This window comes from Camarhynchus parvulus, chromosome 26 (assembly GCF_901933205.1).
Source record: "Camarhynchus parvulus chromosome 26, STF_HiC, whole genome shotgun sequence".
NCBI classification, from domain to species: domain Eukaryota; kingdom Metazoa; phylum Chordata; class Aves; order Passeriformes; family Thraupidae; genus Camarhynchus; species Camarhynchus parvulus.
Window position 1 is genome coordinate 3,399,131 of NC_044596.1, and position 19,695 is coordinate 3,418,825.

General features: G+C 51.6%; 1 protein-coding gene across 1 annotated transcript; it reads left to right on the forward strand.

The window, feature by feature from the left end:
- The first annotated feature begins 1,672 nt into the window (after positions 1 to 1,672).
- On the forward strand, positions 1,673 to 18,106 carry SLC26A9 (solute carrier family 26 member 9). The gene is made up of 20 exons (XM_030965787.1): positions 1,673 to 1,797; positions 2,426 to 2,565; positions 2,729 to 2,839; positions 3,064 to 3,239; positions 4,212 to 4,376; positions 5,331 to 5,483; positions 5,815 to 5,897; positions 6,123 to 6,270; positions 6,933 to 7,046; positions 7,460 to 7,537; positions 8,820 to 8,915; positions 11,122 to 11,228; positions 12,679 to 12,748; positions 12,837 to 12,929; positions 13,355 to 13,471; positions 13,993 to 14,310; positions 14,885 to 14,939; positions 15,325 to 15,470; positions 16,245 to 16,322; positions 16,836 to 18,106. Exons 1-20 carry the CDS (start codon positions 1,673 to 1,675, stop codon positions 16,881 to 16,883), a joined length of 2,421 nt encoding a protein of 806 aa, XP_030821647.1. The 3' UTR covers positions 16,884 to 18,106.
- Positions 18,107 to 19,695: the final 1,589 nt, after the last annotated feature.

The window sequence follows — 19,695 nt, forward strand, 5'->3', positions numbered from 1 at the left end:
GGGATGGAGACCGGAGAGACCACCAGGGATTATCAGTCCTCAGAAGCTGTTGCTGAGTCTGGATTTATAAAATATTCACCAAGGAGAACTGGAAATTCTGAGCAGAGCTGTGGAGCTGGGAGGAAAGCTGGGAACAGCCACAGGATCACTGAAAACGTGGGAAAACCACGATTATTTATCAGGCAGGCTTTTGGCATGAGGGACTGGGAAGAGCCCTGGTTAGAGCTGCTTTCCAAAGGCAGAGCTCGTCCTTGCGCTTGGAGAGGAATCTCCAGGGGAAAAGGAGCAGCGGGGATGCCCTGCAGAGGGCACTGGATCCGGCACCGGGACGGGTTTCCCCTTTGCTCCGAAGCCGTGGGCTGGGGTCCCTCCCGAGCCCCGTGGGTGCAGCTCAGAGCTGGAATCTCAAACACCCCACGGCCGGGGCAGTTTTACAGCAGAGCGCTCTTGATGGCCCCTGTGATCTCTAAAAGGGTTGATGACCTCCCTTTCTAGACCCATTAGCTGCTATTTGCATAATGATTCTGCTGACCTAAATTCTCCCCAAAGTTTCGGCTCCCTGCATCATCCTTTCCTTCCTGCCCTGCTCTCCTACAATCCCCTCCTGTCCCCACTCCGGGGCACAGCCAGGGCTCTCTCCTGTGCTGTGCAAGGATATTTCGCTCATCCCTGACTTTCAGCAGCGCCCAGAGAGGGGAGGGGAAGCTCTGGCACATCCAGATCGCTCTGTAAGCTCTCAACAACCTGGATGTTGCTTCTCGATGCATTCTCCTGCCTGAATCACCAGCTTTTCCCACCCCCTCTTCTCCTCCTGTGTTGGGCAATGACCCATTTAGATTCACACCAAAACACAAATAATTACCGAGATGCTGGGTTTATATCTGACCACTTCCTCCCCTCCCAGCCCGGCCACTCCGGGGTGATTCCCCCTCTCGTGGGCACGGTAAAATCAGGGACATCTGAAGTTCATCATCCCAGACCCAGATACCGGGCAGGACTGGTCTGCCGGGATGTTTGGGCATCTTCATCACTGCCCATGAGTTAGCAACAGTTATCTCCCCGAGCATCACTTCCTAGAGGAACCCGGGCGCTCACCCACGGCCGGGAGCATTGGGAAGGTTCTGGAATGCTGGGCAGCGTGGCAGGAACACCTCGGAAGGGATCCAGCCCTCAATCATCCCCTGTGCCAGTATCAACCAGCCTGGCAAAGCCTTGGTGGTGAAACCGAGCCATGGGAAAGGTCAAGTGCCTCGCCCCAGGCAAAAGGCACTCCCGGAGCTGGGATTAACACCCCTAACCCTAACCTGGGATTAACCCTAACCCGGGATTAACCCTAACCCTGCCCGCCTGCCGGGCGGCCCAGGGTCCCTTGGCACGGCACCGCTCATTAACAGCGCTCGTTAGCATCGCTCATTAGCATCACCTCCGAGGAGCTGGGAAAGCTGCGGGGCCGGGGAGCAGCAGCAGCCCCTGGAGCTGGGAGAAGCCACTCCCAGGACCTGCCTCTCTGCCACGGGGAAACTATTTAGGGTGGAGGAGCTCGGGGAGGGCTCCAGACGCTGGAGGTGTCCGCTCTGGGCCAACTCCAGCCGCATTCTTGGCTTTGCTCTTTCTATTTATTTAATTTTTTTTTTTTTTTTTTTTTTTTTTTTTTAATCCAAATGATGCAGAGATGAGCCAGGCCAGGCCTCGCTATGCCATCGAACGTCCTGCCTACTCTGTCAGCCTCTTTGACGAGGAGTTTGAGAAGAAAACCAGAGCCTACCCCATCGGGGAGAAACTGAGAAACCTTTTCAGGTAACAGGGAGTGCTTATATTATTATACCAATAATATTTCCAATTTCAGACTTAGTCAGGAATTGGAGGGGTATAATTCAGACCCGGGAATCCAGATCACATTTTTATCCTGGGGAATAAAAATGTGCTCCTCAGGGGTTTGATGGATGAAAGGTGTGGGAGAAATGCAAATTGGGCTGAAGAAAAGGAAATTGGTGGCTCTTTTCTCAGCAGAATGGTTTGCACTGGGTGCATTTGGGATTTGGGGTTTCCCTGTTTTTTCAATAGTGGGAAAAGCACAATTGGTGATGTAGGGATGTGTGGACTTTTTTTTTTTAATGCTTTCCAGCTGAGATTTCCTTTTCTCAGCTTTCTGATTGAAACCAATACCACCTTAAAGAAAGGCTAAGAATTATGTCAGCAAAGGTTAATAACCCTGCTGATCAGTTCCTTGGAAATCTATCTCCATTCCTCAGAAGAAGGAAGGTAACAATAGAGAAAAGAGAGGGCTCAGGATCTGGTGAAGGAGAAAGGCTCAGACATTCCTGGGAAGATCCTTCCTTACTCCCAGCTCATTTGCTCCCTCCCTTCTTTCAGTTTCAAATTCTCCACCTTTCAAATTTGCTTTCATTTTTTCTCTCCCTTTTAGATGTTCAGCTTCCAGGTTCAAGCTCACCCTCTTCCGCCTGTTCCCCATTCTGGGGTGGCTCCCCAAGTACAAAATCAAGGACTACATCCTGCCTGATGTCCTTGGGGGGCTCAGCGCAGGGACAATCCAAGTGCCACAAGGTGAGCAGCGTCCCTCTCTGGGTGTCCAGGAGGGAATAACACCTTGCCAGCTCCAGCAAAGCCCTGCAGGTGATGCTGGTGCCCATTGGGATTTGTGTTTCACTGGTGACATCAAGCCCTGCCTCCAGCCTGGAGCTCCCTGTATTTTCCTCGTGTTTTGCAGGGATGGCCTTCGCCCTCCTGGCCAATCTGCCTCCTGTCAACGGGCTCTACTCCTCCTTCTTCCCCCTGCTCCCCTACTTCTTCCTTGGGGGCATCCATCAGATGGTGCCAGGTGAGGAATTGCCTGCACGGGACAGGAAAATGCTGCCTGGGGATGCCGGTGTGTCCCAGAGCTGGGATGTTTGTTCTTCCAGGGGTTTGTGGGGTCGCTGATTCTGTCACCCCAATGAGCCTGACTCTGCCACGGGGCTGGGGAGGGGATGAGTGGAGCCCAGGAGCCTTCCAGAACAGGGCTGTGCCCAGAGGGAGCTCCTGACCTCCCCGTGCTGCCTGCAGGGACCTTTGCTGTCATCAGCATCATCGTCGGCAACATCTGCAGCGAGCTGGCTCCAGAGTCGGACTTCCAGTACTTCAACCACACCAGCAACGAGAGCAGAGTGAACACCACGGCCCTGGAGGCAGCCAGGCTGGAGATCTCGGCCACCCTGGCCTGCCTCACAGCCATCATACAGGTGAGGGCCCTGCTGTGGCCCTGGGAGCCAGGCTGTCCCTGGTGGGGATGGTGGTGGCAGGTGCTCAAAGAGGACAAACTTCTGGGTGGCGATGCCTCAAAATAGAGATTTTTGGGGGTTTTTGGTCTTGGGGTGGGATTCTCCCTGTGGACAATCCAAGAAGGGCACTCAGCCCTGAATGCAGGTGGATGATGGCTCAAAATAGGGATTTTTGGGGATTTTTGTTCTTGGGGTGGAATTCTCTATGGGGACAATCCATTAGCCCTGAGTGGGGGTGGATTATGGCTCAAAGTGGAGGTTTTTGGGGATTTTTGGTCTTGGGGTGGAATTCTCCATATGGAAAATCCAAGAATGGCACTTTTAGCCCTGAATGAGGTTGGATGATGCCTCCAAGTAGAGATTTTTGGTCTTGGGGTGGAATTCTCCATATGGAGATTCCGAGAATGGCACTCAGCCCTGAGTGTAGGTTGGGGTGTTATGTAGGATCCAAATGGCACTCAACCCGGAGGGGTGAGAGTAAACAATTTTTGGTCTTGGGGTGGAATTCTCCACGTGGACAATCCAAGAATGTCACTCTCATCCCTGAGTGGGGGCAGATGGTGCCTCCAAGTAGAGATTTTTGGTCTTGGGGTGGAATTCTTTATGTAGATGATCCAAGAATGGCACTCAACCCTGAGTGGGGGTGGATAATGCCTCAAAGTAGAGATTTTTGATCTTGGGGTGGAATTCTCCATGTGGACAATCCAAGAATGGCACTCAGCCCTGAGTGGGGGTGGATGATGGCTCAAAACAGAGATTTTTGATCTTGGGGTGGAATTCTCCATGTGGACAATCCAAGAATGTCACTCTTATCCCTGCTGTCCCCACCCCTGCTCCGGGACTCCCCTGTGTGTGCCGGAGAGCTGTGTGTGCTCTCCCAGATGATCCCCCTGCCCCACGCAGGCTCTGACCAGAACTCCTCTGCCTCTCTAGCTGTGCCTGGGCTTCCTGCAGTTTGGCTTCGTGGCCATATACCTGTCAGAGTCCTTCATCAGGGGCTTCATGACGGCGGCGGGGCTGCAGATCCTCATCTCCGTGCTCAAGTACGTCTTCGGCTTGACGGTCCCGTCTTACACCGGGCCCTTAGCTATCGTCTACGTAAGTGGGGGCTCTGCACAGCCACCTTCCCCCCAACCCCGGCAGCAGCACCACCCCTGCCTGGGAAATGGGGCCCAGGAGATCAGGAAAGGGTGGGGGAAAAGGGGAATCCCTGCCCCAGCAGCGTAGGTTGGATGTTAGGGGAAAGTTTTTTACAGAAAGGGTGATAAAGTTCTGGAATGGTTCTGGAGTCACCATCCCTGGGGGTGTTTAGAACAAGCCTGGGTGCCAGGGTTTGGTTGAGGTGTTGGGGCTGGGTTGGACTGGATGATCGTGAAGGTCTCTTCCAACCTGGTGGTTCTGTGATTCTGCGTTCCCCAGCCAGCATTATCCGAGCTTGGATGTGTTTAAAACAGACTGGATGTGACACTGGGTGCCAGGGTTGAGTTGAGGTGTTGGGGCTGGGATGATCGTGAAGGTCTCTTCCAACCTGGTGATTCAGTGATTAACAAAGCCTGGATGTGGCACTGGGTGCCAGGGCTTAGTTGAGGTGTCAGGGACTGGGTTGGACTTGATCTTGAAGGTGTCTTCCAAACTGGTGGTTCTGTGATTCTGTGAATTCTGTGTTCCCCAGCAGCATTATCTGAGCCCTGCCTGTGGTTTTAGTGAGGAATGATGGAATGGGACTGGGATCGTGGGGGATATGAGATGTGTTGATTTGCAGCAGGAGTCTTGCAGAGTTGTCAGCAGCAGGAATGTTTCCTCTGAGCAGGTTTGGCCATTCCTGGGATTTCCTGTGTCTTCCATGGGTGCATCCTGTGCTGATGCAGCCAGAACTGCATTAAATCACCAGCCCAGGCCCAGGGCTGGGGGCTGACCCCTCAGCAGAGGCTTTTTAGCACTGCTCACATCTCAGGGTGTTGATTGTGGTAACAAGTGCTGTCTGTTGTTCTGTCCATGTCGTCCAGAGTGTCTGTCTCGCTGTGACCCCTCCTCCTGTTCTCTCCCCTTCAGACGTTCATTGACATTTGTAAAGGTCTGCCCCAAACCAACCTGGCCTCCCTGGTCTATGCCCTGGTCAGCTCTGTGCTCCTGATCGTTGTCAAGGAGCTCAACCTGAAGTACATGAAGAAGATCCGGATGCCCATCCCGATGGAGATCATCATTGTAAGTGACACCCGGGCTGTCCCTGGAGCCTCCCCTGGCCTCACAGCCCCTGCTCTCAGCAGGGCCACCATGTAGAGCATCTACACAGTGAGTGTGACACGGCCCCCACATGGTTTGGGCTCAGAAACTGGGCCAGCCCCATGCTCATCCCTGCACTGCATCCTGGTGATGCTGAGGGTGAAGAAAATAACCCTGCTGGGACTGTCCTTGCCTTCCCCAGCCCAAACTTGGTGCTGGATTTATTCTGTCAGCTCTGGGAGCGTGGCAGGGTGAACGCCCTGAGCCAGCCCAGCTCTTCCTGCTCACAGCTCTTTACTCCCTGTCCCTGCAGGTGATCGTGGCCACCGCAATCTCCGGCAGCTTCAACATGCCCGACAAGTATGGGATGCCAATAGTGGGGAAAATCAGCATGGGGTAAGAGCTTGTGCAGCTCTGATTCACCTTCCAGACAGTTTTCCTTCCTCCTCCTCCTCCTCCAGCCTGGAAAACACCTCACTCTTCCCTGCAACCCCAGAATCCCCTTCCAGGAGTGCCAGCGTGCCCCGTGACACAACCACCCCCGTCCTGTGCAGGGATTGTGCCATCCCTGAACCCTCCAGCCAGCACTGCCCCAACTCCTCCCCTGTGCTCTGAGTGCAGGTTCCCAGAGCCCACCCTGCCCCTGGTGAGCAAGTGGAAGGACATGGTGGGCACGGCTTTCTCTCTGGCCATCGTGGGCTACGTGATCAACCTGGCCATGGGGAGGACCCTGGCAGCCAAGCATGGCTACAACGTGGACCCCAACCAGGTATGGCTGGGGCTGGGGCAGCCAGGGGCTGCTGCCTTTGCTCTCAGGCGTGAAGGGAAGAGCTCACAGCGTGAAGGGAGGACGTTCAGACGTGCCAGGCTCGGAGCAGACGTGCTGCTCCCGAGGAGGCTCCGTGGCTTTGTGCCATGTAGGGGGCAAAAGGACACGGCAGAGCCCCGTCCTGTGGGCTGGAGAGAGGCTGGAAGAGGGAAAGCAGCTTCAGGCTGGGCTCTGTGCCTTGCTGCCCCTCCAGACTCAGTGTTTTGGCAGCTTGAGGTGCGTGCACTGCTCAGGGAGCAGAGAAAGACCTGGATTCCTGGTGTGTCATCTAGATACTCTGAGAGGCAGGCCATTAAATAATCCTCTTTTGTCATCCCTGGCACAGTGGCAGCTTTCAACAGCAGCCACACATACCACATGGAGCCCTGCCCTGAGTGTGTCAACAGATGACAACGTGTTTATGTGGAATTGTGCTTCCAGGTTTCCCTGCTACACCAGGGCCTAGCCCAGATCTTACTGGAAGGAAAGAGTCTGGGATGCACTGCAGGGAACCCAGAGCCTGCCCTGGCCACATCAACCAGCCTCAGGCCCCGGCTCTCTTGCCATGTGTCAGTAGGAAGGGTAGCTGTCCTTTCTGATGGGCATTCTCCACATCTCCACAGGAAATGCTGGCCCTGGGCTGCAGCAACTTCTTTGGATCCTTCTTCAAAATCCACGTGATCTGCTGCGCCCTCTCTGTCACCCTCGCCGTGGATGGGGCAGGAGCGAAATCCCAAGTTAGTTCCTCTTCCTCCTCTTCCTCCTCCTCTCCCCTTCCATTCCCTCTGGATCACAAAGCGCTGTAGTTGCCAGCCTGACTGTGCAGCTCTGGAGAAGTTTCACACACAAGTGCTTCAGGCTGCTGCTGTTAAAGCAGAATTTCCTCCCTCCCCAAGCCCATTTTGGTCCCTGATTTAGTTCTCTGGGTTGGGCACAGAAGGAGGGATCTTAATCTGCAATCCCACTCTGGACTGGGCAGTGAGGGAAGTTTGGGGTTATCTGTGAGATCTGCAAACCCCTGCCTGTTTTCAGAGGCAAACATCCTCTCCCATAAAATGCTGCAGTGCCCAGTTGTGCCCCTGACTACACGCCCAGGGGAGCTTTGAGAAGCCCTGATGTTTGCAGAAGTGATTTTCTTCCCTCTTTGCAGGTGGCAAGTTTCTTTGTGGCTCTAGTGGTCATGGTGACCATGCTGTCCCTGGGAATCTACCTCGAGCCTCTTCCAAAGGTAACACAAACATCTGTGCAGGCAGAGCCATTGCAACACCCACTCTCCACACCCAAACACGGGCACAGCCTGGCTCCAAAAAAACCCTGATGCAAACAGAAGCACGGGACAGTTTGTTCCTGGCCTGGGGACCTGTCTGCAGGGCTGGCTAGAATCACACAGTCACACAGTCACACAATTCCAGGCTGGTTTGGGTTGGAAGGGACCTTAAACCTCATCCCTGCCACGGGCAGTGACCCCTTTCACTGTCCCAGGCTGCTCCAAACCCTGTCCAAGCTGGCCTTGGGCAGAGATGGGGCAGGCACAGCTTCTCTGAGCAAATATAAGTGTAAATTATGGTGAAAGAATCATCCAAATGACCCTGCTCAGATCCAGGGGAGAGCTTTGTCAGCATCACCCTTGTGATGGGGCAAATATAAGTGAGCAAATTGTAAATTATGGTGAAAGAATCATCCAAATGACCCTGCTCAGATCCAGGTGAGATCTTTGTGAGCATCACCCTTGTGATGGGGCAAATATAAGTGAGCAAATATAAATTTAAATTATGGAGAAATAATCATCCAAATGACCCTGCTCAGATCCAGGTGAGAGCTTTGAGAGCATCATTGCACCCTTATGATGGGGCAAATATAAGTGAGCAAATTGTAAATTATAGTGAAAAGAATCATCCAAATGACCCTGCTCAGATGCAAGTGAGATCTTTGTCAGCATCACCCTTGTGATGGGGTAAATATAAGTGAGTGAATATAAGTGTAAATTACGCTGAAATCATGCAAATGACCCAGCTCAGATCCAGGTCAGATCTTTGTGAGCATCACCCTTGTGATGGAGCAAATATAAGTGAGCAAATATAAGTGTAAATTATATTGAAATAATCATCCACATTACTCTGCTTAGATTCAGGTGAGATCTTTGTCAGCATCACCCTTGTGATGGGGTAAATATAAGTGAGTAAATTGTAAATTATAGTGAAATAATAATCTAAATAACCCTGCTCAGATGCAAGTAGGAGCTTTGTGAGTGTCACCCTTGTGATGGGGCAAATATAAGTGAGCAAATAAGTGTAATTTATATAGATAATATATAATATATAATATATATAATAAGTGTAAATTATACTGAAAGAATCATCCAGATGACCCTGCTCAGATCCAAGTGGGAGCTTTGTCAGCATCACCCTTGTGATGGGGCTGGCCCAAGGCAGGCAGATGCTGCAGGAAAGCATCCACTGCCAAGCGTGGCACATCCAGGTGTGGCTGACCCCATTCCCTGTCCTCCACAGTCCGTGCTGGGAGCCCTCATTGCTGTGAACCTGAAGAACTCCCTCAAGCAGCTGGCTGACCCCTTCTACCTGTGGAAGAAGAGCAAGCTGGACTGCGTGAGTGCCTGGGCTGCTGGGAGGCATCACCTGGCCAGGGCTGGATGAGCAGGGCAGACCCCAAAACAGTCTTTAGTGGGGTTTTGGGGGGTGTGAGTCCCTTGCAGGAGGTGGGTTTGGCTCTCTTGGGGAGATGGTGCTGCCTGTCCTGCCCAGCTGAGCATGCTGCTGCCCAGAGCACATATCAGAGAGGTCTGAACTCTTACCTGCTGTGTTTAAATGCCAATCAAGAGCGGAGCCTGTTTGCCCAGAACTAGCCAAACCGGCCCTGCTCAATATCTGGGAGTCATGACTTAAAAACTCACACAATGGCCCTCCAGGGTGAGGAGAGCCCTTCAGAGTGATAAGGACTCCAGGCACTGGTTGATGTATAAACCCAGGCAGGGGGTGGCGGGGGAGTGAGAACGGAATTTGGAAATGTCTGACATAAAAAGAGAGTGTTTGAACAGGACTCCCACGGCTGAGTGCCGTGTGTGGACACGGAGCCAATATCCTGTCAGGGCCCAACAAAACCCCTTATCAGGGCAATCAGGAGGAGTCCAGACGGGCTGGCCCGAGCCATGAAGAGCTTTCCCAAAATCCTGCTCAAACAAGTGCTGGGGAAGAGCTGGGTTATCAATTTGGGCACATCTCTGAACGGGTTCTGCTGCTGTGGGGTGAGAGGGGAGCTCTGTGGGCTCTGGCAGCTCAGCTGCTGCCCCTTTACCTGATCACAGATGGACCCCACAGGGTTGACAGGCCCCAAAACCTGGGCAGAGCCCTGAGCATGGACTGAGAGGACATGGATGGTGCTGCCTGAGGAACATCCTGGCAGATGCCAATGAACGGGATTCCCCTGACCTTAATCTCCTTGGAATTTGAACCAGATTCAGTGCCCTGGCCCAAAATGGGGAGCACCATTCCTGGGTGATGTCAGAGCATTGGTGTTCATCACCTCAATGCTGGTTGTGTTTCAGGACAGCTAATTCCAGCTAATTCTAATGATGGATGCGTGGATGGATACATGGATAGGTGGATGGATGGATGGATGGATGGATGGATGGATGGATGGATGGATGGATGGATGGATGGATGGATGGATGGATGGATGCATGGATGGATGGATGGATGGATGGATGGATGGAGGGAAGCTCTTCCTTGCCATTTATGCACAAAATTAACATAAATTAAGATAGTGAAGTCATCAAAGTTACCCTTATTCATCCAAGGTCAAAGTTAGTTTTTATTCATTTTGAGGATGGGTTTAAAAGAAGCTGATAATGATTTTCAGAGGGGATGTTTAAATGCAGGGCAGGACTGATCTCACATGGAGCGAGATGCTTGAGTGCTAACACATAAAAATGACAAATGGCAGAGCTCTGAGCTGGAGTGGGGCAGGTTTTGGTCTCCTCTGTCACACCTGGCCATCAAATCTCTCTGTGTTCAGATCATTTCCAGCAGGTGCTCAGGCAGTTTTCAGACAGATGATTTCTGACTTTTTCTGAACTGCTCTGGCTGACAGCAGGAGCTGCTCGGGGCTGGAGCAGGGAGCAGCAGATGTGAGATCTGCAGGAGCCCCTTCCTGAAGAGCCAGGCTGATCCTTTTTGGGTGGAATGAGCGGAGTGGGCGCCCGAGCAGCCGTGGAGAAACACCCCAGCTGCTTTTATGGCTGAAAAGGAACTGGGGCTCCTGGCAAACTGCCCAGCAAGGATGGTTCACTCTAAAACATGCAGCAACTGCAGCGTTAGGACAGCTGCAGAATTCAGGGTTTGGCCTATTCATGTTGAGCTGGGAGGGTTCGAGAGCTCAGGATAGCAGCACAGAGCCATTTCCCATCCATTTTTCCCCATCCATGTTTTCCCATCCATGTTTTCCTATCCAGTTCTCCCATCCATTTTCCCACCCAGTCTTCCCATCCAGTTTTCCCATGCATTTTTCCACCTATTTTCCCATCCATTTTTCTCATTCATTTTCCCATTCATTTTTCCCATCCAGTTTTCCCATCCATTTTTCCACCTATTTTTTTATCCATTTCTCCCCTCCACTTTTCCCCTCCACTTTTCCCCTCCACTTTCCCCCCTCCACTTTCCCCTCCATTTCCCACCCATTTCCCCTCCATTTCCCACCCATTTCCCCTCCATTTCCCACCCATTTCCCATCCATTTTCCCATCCATCTCCCTCCACATCCCCACGGTTCATCTCCTCTCTCCCTCCTCTCCCTGCAGCTGGTCTGGCTCGTGAGTTTCCTCTCCGCTTTCTTCCTGAGCCTGCCCTACGGAGTGGCGGTGGGCGTGGGATTCTCCGTGCTCGTGGTGGTTTTCCACACCCAGTTGTGAGTACCTCGCGGCCCCCAGGACCACGGCAGATCTGCCAGGGGCAGGAGGAGGGACAGGTGGTTTTTTAGGAGCGACCTCTGGCCCGCGGAACGCGCGGCAGGAGCCCCGGGGAGTGCAGGTGTCCTGCCCGGAATGTGCAAACAGGAATGGCAGGCGCCAATTTACTGCCTGCATTCCCGCTCCCGTGCACATCCCAGGGCAAGGGGAAGCCTCAAGGGATTTGCTTCACCCCACACAGTTCCCAGCTCACAAAAAGAGTGAGTCCTTGTGGGAACCCAGGACATCCCTCTGGCTGTCCAGAATGGCCAAAACCCCTGCCAGGGGGCTCAGAGACCCTGGCACAGAGCTCAAAACACCTCTGGGTTGGATTATGACCCGTGGAGCAAATTACCAACCTTGTATGAAGATCTGCAAGCCACAACAGTTTAGGTAGAATATTAGTGAAGTTATCACAGGGTGGAAAAGTAGAGTTTGGGGTTTTTGGTATGGGGGTTCAGGAGGCAAGATGGAGAGATCTGGGCATGTCCAGCCTTTCTCCTTCTTCTTCTTGGCCTCCATCTTCTGCTGTGCTGTCGGCACTTACAGATTGGTTTAGAGTAGAAGCTCACTGTCTGACATGGGTGATAGGTATTCGGAATTAATTGTAAATAATGTACATGTAGTTTTTAGTATAAAGATATAACACCGCCCCCAGGGCTGGAAACAATTGCCAGCTTTGTGTGAGGAGTTACAAACCACAAGTGTTTGAGTAAAATTACAGTGAATTAATCGCAGGGTGAAAATGTAGAATTTTGGGAATTTAGAATGGGGGTTCACGAGGCAAGGCAGAGGAATCTGGGCATGTCCTGCCCTTCTTCTCCTTCTTCTTCTTGGCCTCCATCTTCTGCTGTGCTGTTGGCACTTTTAGATTGGTTTAGAGTAGATGCTCACTGTCTGACATGGGTGATAGGTATTGGGAAGGAATTGTAAATATTGTACACGTAGTTTTTAGTATAAAGACATAACACTGCCCTGGGAGCAGGCAGAGTGCCTGGAACTGTCCTGCTGGATGGACCTTGGCAGGGCAGGAGAAAAATTTTTATAGATAAGAAACAATAAACAACTTTGAGACCGAGAAATGAAGAGCTCTGACTCCTTCTTCAGCACTGGGCTGGGAAAAGGGACTTTCTAACTTTTCTCAGAGTCACTCTGACCAGCAAAAGATCCCAACAAGTCCTGTCTGTGTGCAGGGCCCTGGTGTGAGGTGTTCTCACCACTTTTAATCCATCAAAGCCCTTTCTTAATAGCTCCCAGTCTGGCATCTCAAAATAGTGATCATTTTTGCCCTGTAGACTCTGCAGGGGTGAAATGCAAGAGTTTTCACAGAGCAAATGTTCAAATCCTGGGGTGGAATGTGAAGCAGAAGCAGTTTTCTTTCCCCTAATGCTGCTCCCTTCTTTTCTGCAGCCGCAACGGCTCTGCCCTGGGCCAGGTGACTTCCACTGACATCTACAAGAACCCCAAAACCTACAACAAGGTGAGCTGCAGACAAAACACCCTCAGAGAAAATGCTGCTCTTTGCCACTGGTGCCCAGGCTTGCTCTGAGCTCCTGTCTCTGGTGCAGGTCCATGAAGTTAATGGGATTAAAATCATCACCTACTGCTCGCCGCTGTATTTTGCCAACTCAGAGATATTCCGGGAGAAAATCATAGCCAAGGTGAGCAATTCCTCAACAAATCCCTGCCTGAAGCCATTCCCAAACTGCCCCTGCTCTCTCCTGTGTTGCTACACGGGGGTAATTAAGCTGTGGATAATCATGGACAATGGTCACATCCACTCTCTACTCCTCAATCCTCCTCTCCCTGATCATCAGGGCTTTTTGCAGAGCTCATTTTAGAGGTTGTGCCCAAATCCTGGCAGGTTCCTCCTCCAAGCACTGCCAAAACAGGGGCATCCTGCTATTCCAGTTCTCCCCCTGCATGTGCAGGTTCCCCGAGTTCCAGGAGATGTTTGGATGCCATCAGGATCACCCCACTCCAGTGCCCAGCTGGTGCCCCAGGCTGGGAAATGCCAGGGAAGGAGCAGCAGCTCCTGACTCTTGGAACAGAGTTTTTAAGGGAAAAAAATCTCTCTTTCCCACAGACAGGGGTGGATCCTGGCAAGGTGTACTTGGCCAGGAGGAAATTTGTGAAACAGCAGGGGAAGGGCACAGCACAAGCACCAGCAAAGCTCCCAAAATTCCTGCTGAAGGAGAACAAGGTAACTCAGCTCTGAGCTCCCAAAAAGGTCTCTGTGTCCCTGAGTACGACCCCAAGTCCCCATCAGACAGCTCCTCTCGACATGGGATTTCCTGCACTGTTTTCCTGGCCACATTTCCCACCTCTCACCCCCTTTCCTCCCCACCTACATCTCCATTCCTCCCTAAACCTGAAGGTGCAGGAGAAGTGGGAAAGGCTGTGAGGCTGGGGAGGAGGCTGGAATGGGAACATGGGGAACAATCTACAGAAACCAGGCAGCTTTGGCCTCTTTCTCTGGGGCTGTGTCAGCAGTTCAGCCCTTTCAAAGCCCATTTCTCAGTCACCCCAGCCCCATTTGCTTTGCAATGCTGAGCAGTTTTGAAATAAATGAATCATGTAAATTATCCTTAGTCCAGCCCCAAGGGACAGCCAGGCTGGAGTTAGTCCAGATTAAACCCCTTCATATCAGTGGGCAGAGGTGCAGTCACCTGCCAGGACCCCACCTGTGCCCTGCCCTGACTCTGCACCTCTGCTCTGCTTCAGACCTTGTCTTTGCAAGAGCTCCAGAAGGACTTTGAGAGCGCCTCTCCAACAGACACCAACAACAACCAGACTGCTGCCAACGGTGCCAGCATCTCCTACATCACATTCCACCCTCCTGCCCCCGGGGCTGGGCCAGGCCAGAGCCCTGGGGAGCTGGGCAGGACCCCAACCCTGCAGGGCAGCCCCCTCAGCGTGCTGCCCACGGCAGACACCGACCCTGTGCTGGCAGCACCGCCCTACATCAGCTTCCACACCATCATCCTGGACATGAGTGGCGTGTGCTTTGTGGACCTGATGGGCACAAAGGCTCTGAGCAAGGTGAGTTCTGTGCAGGGACCTTCTGCTCTCTCACACGAAGGTGTTTATGTGCCCCAATTCACAGAATCACGGAATGAACAGGTTGGAAGAGACCTTGAAGATCATGGAGTCCAACCCAGCCCCAACACCTCAGCTAAACCCTGGCACCCAGTGCCACATCCAGGCTTTGTTGAACACCCCCAGGGATGGTGACTCCAGCACCTCCCCAGGCAGCCATTCCAGAACTTTCTCACCCTTTCTGTGAAAAACTTTTCCCTGATACCCACCCTGTATTTCCCTTGGTGCAGCTTGAGGCTGTGTGCTCTGGTTGTGTCAGTTCCTGCAGACAGAGCCCAGCCCCAGCTGAGCACAGGCGCCTTTCAGGAGCTGTGCACAGCGATGGGGGCAGCCCTGAGTCTCCCTTTCTCCCTCAGTTGCTCTCCCACACGGCTTGTGCTCCAATTGTGTGGCTTTTCCACTTCTGCACCTCTGATTTTCTCCTTCAGCCCCAGCGCTGATAAAAATCTTTATGCATAAACACAAAGCTGGAGCAGCAGTGGTTTTAATCCTCTCTCTCCCATCTCATCCCTTCCAGTTGTGCTCCAGTTACCAGAAGATTGGGATCAAAGTGTTCTTGGCAAACGTGCATGGTAAGAATCCCCAAAGAACACATTTCCATTGGATCTCCTCCCATTTCTGAGCTGCTGACAAACAGCAAACCCTTTTCTGTTCTTTATTCAAACTGTGACATGTCAGTCCTTTGCTGGACCAGGCCAGAACAGATAAAAGGAAAAAACAGAAGAAAGGAAAGAAAATCACTGTTCTCTGTGTGTGAAATCAGTACTTTCATTTGGGAAGTGATAAAGCTGGAACATCTCCACACTCAGCATGCAGGAAAACAGATCCCCACACTCATTTCTGCTGCAAAGCTGCCTCTTCTGAGCCTTGCCTTAGCTCAGAGGACCCCAGCAGCCACACAGACCTCCAGAATTCCTCCTGTGCTTTCCTCCTCGTTCAGCTGTCTCCTTTCTCCAGCCCAGGTGTACGATGACATCAGCACAGGGGGAGTCTTTGAGGAAGGAGGCCTGGACCCAAGTCACATCTTCCTGACCATCCACGATGCTGTTTTGTTTGCACTGGCCAGTATCAGAGAGTTTGTCCACCCACCCATCTTGGAAGAGGTAAATTTGCTCCCCAGCCCACGAGATTCTCCTGTTTGGCTTCCAGGCTGTGTCAGCACAATGAAAAAAAATACCATTTTATTACCTAAAATAACATTTTATTACCTAAAGAAGTTTCATGTTTATCTCAAGTGGTAAAGGCCTAAATCAGCAAAATATTTAATATTCCAGTTGTGTATGGGCCGAGCACCTTGTGATGGAATGGATTTCCATGGGAATTCAGAAGTGTCAATTTTTTTAGTGTCAATTTGTTTTACACAAACCATGAGTGCTGTGCCAGCCTGGAGGAGCCAGAAGAGCCGTTCCAGCACTGTGCCCTCAGTTTGGTGCTGGTTGGAACAGGCAAAGGCAGAATTTAGCCCCCAGTGATGAAGAAATGAAGGCAAAGCTTGTGCAGCTGGAATAGTCCTGGCATCCATGAGTGGTCCACTGGTGGGAGGAGAACAGGAGGAATTGTGAGGCAGGAATGTGGCCCATGCTGGTGGCACAGCACCAGACAGGCTCTGTCCCCAAACAGGGGTTGGTTTATTGTATGCCAGCTGGAGTTGGCACCAGTGGCACCCATTATCTCCCCAGGAGGAGTTAAGGTATCTCCTGTCAAAGCAGAGCAATAGGAAATGCAGATAAACACCTGGAGCAGGTCTCCTCCTGGGCTCCTTCTCCTGGCATTTCCCTCAGAGCACGGGTCACCTTCTAGGCCTGGCTTAATCACTGTTTTCACTCCTTTTGACCCTGCACTCTGCTAATTTGTGGAATCAACTCTTCCCTGCACAGAGGCCGACCCAGACAGAGCTCTCCATCTATGATGAGTCTGTGGATGAGGGCAGTGCAGAGTACAAGAACCTGGAGGAGGTGAGTTGTAGTGCCAGGGGTCACTGCAGCCATGGGTATGAGGCAGAAATCAAAACTTCTAATTGGGATTGATTAGATGGGAAATCATCTGGAAGTAACTGCAGTGCTTCAGGAAGTTAATTGCAAATAGAATTTTAAATCCCTGTCTTGAGGGGCTCTGGAAGGCAGCAGGATGAGGAGCAGGTAGGTCACCCCACAGAGGAGTCCCTCAATCGTTCTGGGCCACACAGCTCAGGTTCAGCCAGATCTGTGGTCTCCACACACTGGGGGGAACTCAGAGAACCAGGTTTGGTTCACACCCAAAAGAAATGAAGATTTTCAGCACAGGCTTTGTAGATGCTGCAGTGATTTTCACCCACATGGAGGCCTTGGGAGGAGCTCCCCTCCCTTCCCTGTGCTGCCCATGCCCAGCTGGATGCTGGAGAAGGGCTGGAGCTCCTGGGGGTGTTTGTGTGACAATGACACCGAGCTGCGTCACCAGCCCTGACCCTGCTCATCCTCTGTGCCCTTTAGGAGATGTTTGGGAGCATGTTCCACTCAGAGACCCAGACAGCTCTGTGAGCACAGTGAGCACCGGGCAGACCCTCCAGAGGGGACTCCTCCAGACCCTCCAGAGGAGATTTCTCTCTCTCACCCCTCTGTGAAGATCTGTGCTTCTTCCTGGGGATACAACAGGTTTGCAATGAGGCCATCGCCCTTCAGAGGAGATTCAGATCATCATCATCAACTGCCAGATCCTCTCTCCTCCCTGCTCTGCTCGTGGCAAACCCTCCAGAGAAGAATCCTCTCTCCCACCTCTCCATGGAGAGCTGTGCTTCTGCCTGGGGTTACAACAGGTTTGCAACGAGGCCATCACCCTCCAGAACTGCCAGATCCTCCCTGCTCTGCTCGTGGCACTCAGAGCAGAGGACTCTGAGCAGGCAGAGCCAGCTGGGGCAGCAGGAGCTCAGCAGACGCCATCTGATGGGTTCTCAGCTGCAGGCAGGTGCCTGAGCTCAGGGGATGTTCAGCCACCCCTTTGTCCCTCACCATCCTTCTGCCCCACTGGAATTGCATCCCCTGGCCGTCCTCCTGCTCCTTGCCTTTCCCTCCTCGCTGTTTCCCGCACCAAGTGAAACACAAGCAAACACTGAAAGCCTTTCAGGAGGTGTGGCAGGGCAGCTGTGCCAGCTGCTGCTGCTCTCTGATGTGCACTGACCCCGGCGGGGGCTGGCACTGCAGCCCCCCGAATTCCCCTGCGTGTCTCTGCAGCCTCTGCCTCTCCTCTTCTGTGTCCCAGCATCCCAAAAAACACTGCCTCGGACCAGTGACACCCCAAAGACCTCAGGACTCTCGCAGCAGGGCTAAATTCTGAAATATATATATATTTTTCTTACTAATAGGACAGGTTTGCACTCAGAAATAAGAATTATGTGCACGTTGTCCTGCCTGCCCAGTGGGTTGAGTACATCTGAAAACAGATTCTATTTTAAAATGCTATTTCTATTTTAACACTCTAAAATATTACAAATGTAAGCAAGCTTTAGTGTATGGTTTGGAAGTACACAGACGTTATTGAGCTGATTGCTGAAGGCTTCCTGGGGCTTTCCTGCAGCTCCCAGATGTCTCATTTTTAAGGAAAATAGTTTCCTGAACCATCCTTGCTAGACAGTCACCGAAGGAAACAACAGCAGCAGCCTGCCAGTTTGGTTTTATGTAACATCTCAATAACCAAGTCACCATTTCTCTACCTCAATTTCTGATTATGTGGTGCAGGAGAGTAACAAAACCAAAGGAGGGCAGAAAACCCCACTAGCTGATGGTTATTACTTCTTTTAATCTTAGACAACAGTGGTTTCTCCAGAAATCTCCATGTATAACTTATTTTACAAGGTAAAAGCAAGAGATTAGGTCTCTTAAATTATCTTTGAGGGGGATTCCTCATGGCCTTTTGTACTGCCTGAGTGCTCCTTTTAAAAAGTGCTAATTTGGAAAGAAAGGCAATGAAGAAACTGGTGCAGGGCAACAAGAAACTGTCCTGATCAATATTTTGGGGTCTCTGAGGTGGCATCAAATTAAAAGAGGGAAGTTCCAGTTCCCAGCTCTACATTCAGGATTCCTTACAGGAGGTTGATTTCTCAGCCTGGGGTCTGACAGGAAAATGCAGGAATCCTCAGAGCAGAGCCATAAACCAGATTGTATTTCCTGAACTTCCTACAAAAATGGGATGGGATGTCACGAGAAATGGCTCGGAAAGAGAAACAGTGGCTCTCCTGCAAATCATGACCCAGGCAGAAGGAAATCCCATTTCTGTAGCCAAATCCTGGGTCAGTTCTGGCAATAAACGTCACACCAGCAGGTAAATGGCACTGCTGGAGGCACAATGTGGCCAAAGTCATAATTCCCAAGTGCCTGGGCAGAGAATTAGGGGAGCTCAAAGCCATGCTGGTGAAATATTTTCACTTGCAGTAAAATATTCTTTTTCTTGCTCTTAAGTAACAGTGAGGTTGATATGTTTTGGCTCTGGAGCCTTACTTGGTAAATGCATGATGTATAACCAACTCAGAAATGTTTGTAATTTATTTAATTTAATGTTGGTTTCGTTCTTCTTCTTCTTTTTTTTTTTTTTTTTTTATAATAAAGAATGTGTGAACAATCATTGTCATCTTCTGCTGACTCAGGGGCACGATTACCATGGCTGCTCCCATCTGGTTTTTGGCATCCTGGGACAGTTCATGCCATGGGAAGCTGGGATAAATCTTCACATTCCATTCAGAACAGCTGTAAAGAAGGGAATAAAAAGGATTACATCGTGCTAGCTGGTAGAATCAAGGAAAGAATTGACATATTTTGAAAAGCAGGTGGATTTAAAGTTTGTCAGAAGTGGGGCTGCACAACGCAGAGACTCCTTGGCATCCTTCTGCCTCCCTTGTGGCCCCAATGAGCCTGGGGGTGGTTATTCCCCACAGGAATTCCTTTTATTCCCATCCTTTGATAGCAGCATCCCAAGATACTGGGAAGAAATCCTTCCCTGTGAGGGTGAGCAGGCCCTGGCACAGGGTGCCCAGAGCAGCTGTGGCTGCCCCACCCCTGGAATTGTCCAAGGCCAGGTTGGAACGGGCTTGGAGCACCCAGGGACAGTGGAAAGTGTCTCTGACATGGCAGGGGTGGAATGAAATGGGATTTAAGATCCTTTCCAACGCAAAGCATTCCCTAACCCGCACTCCCCTCGGCCGATCTCACATGCGCTGCAAACTACATCTCCCAGCAGCCCCCGCGAGAGCAGCGGGTTAATCCCGCCCCTGCTCCGCTCCCATTGGTCAACATGCTGACGACACCGGTCGCGATTGGCTCCCGGTCACGCCCATCAGCCGCGGGGGCGCGGTAGTCAGTG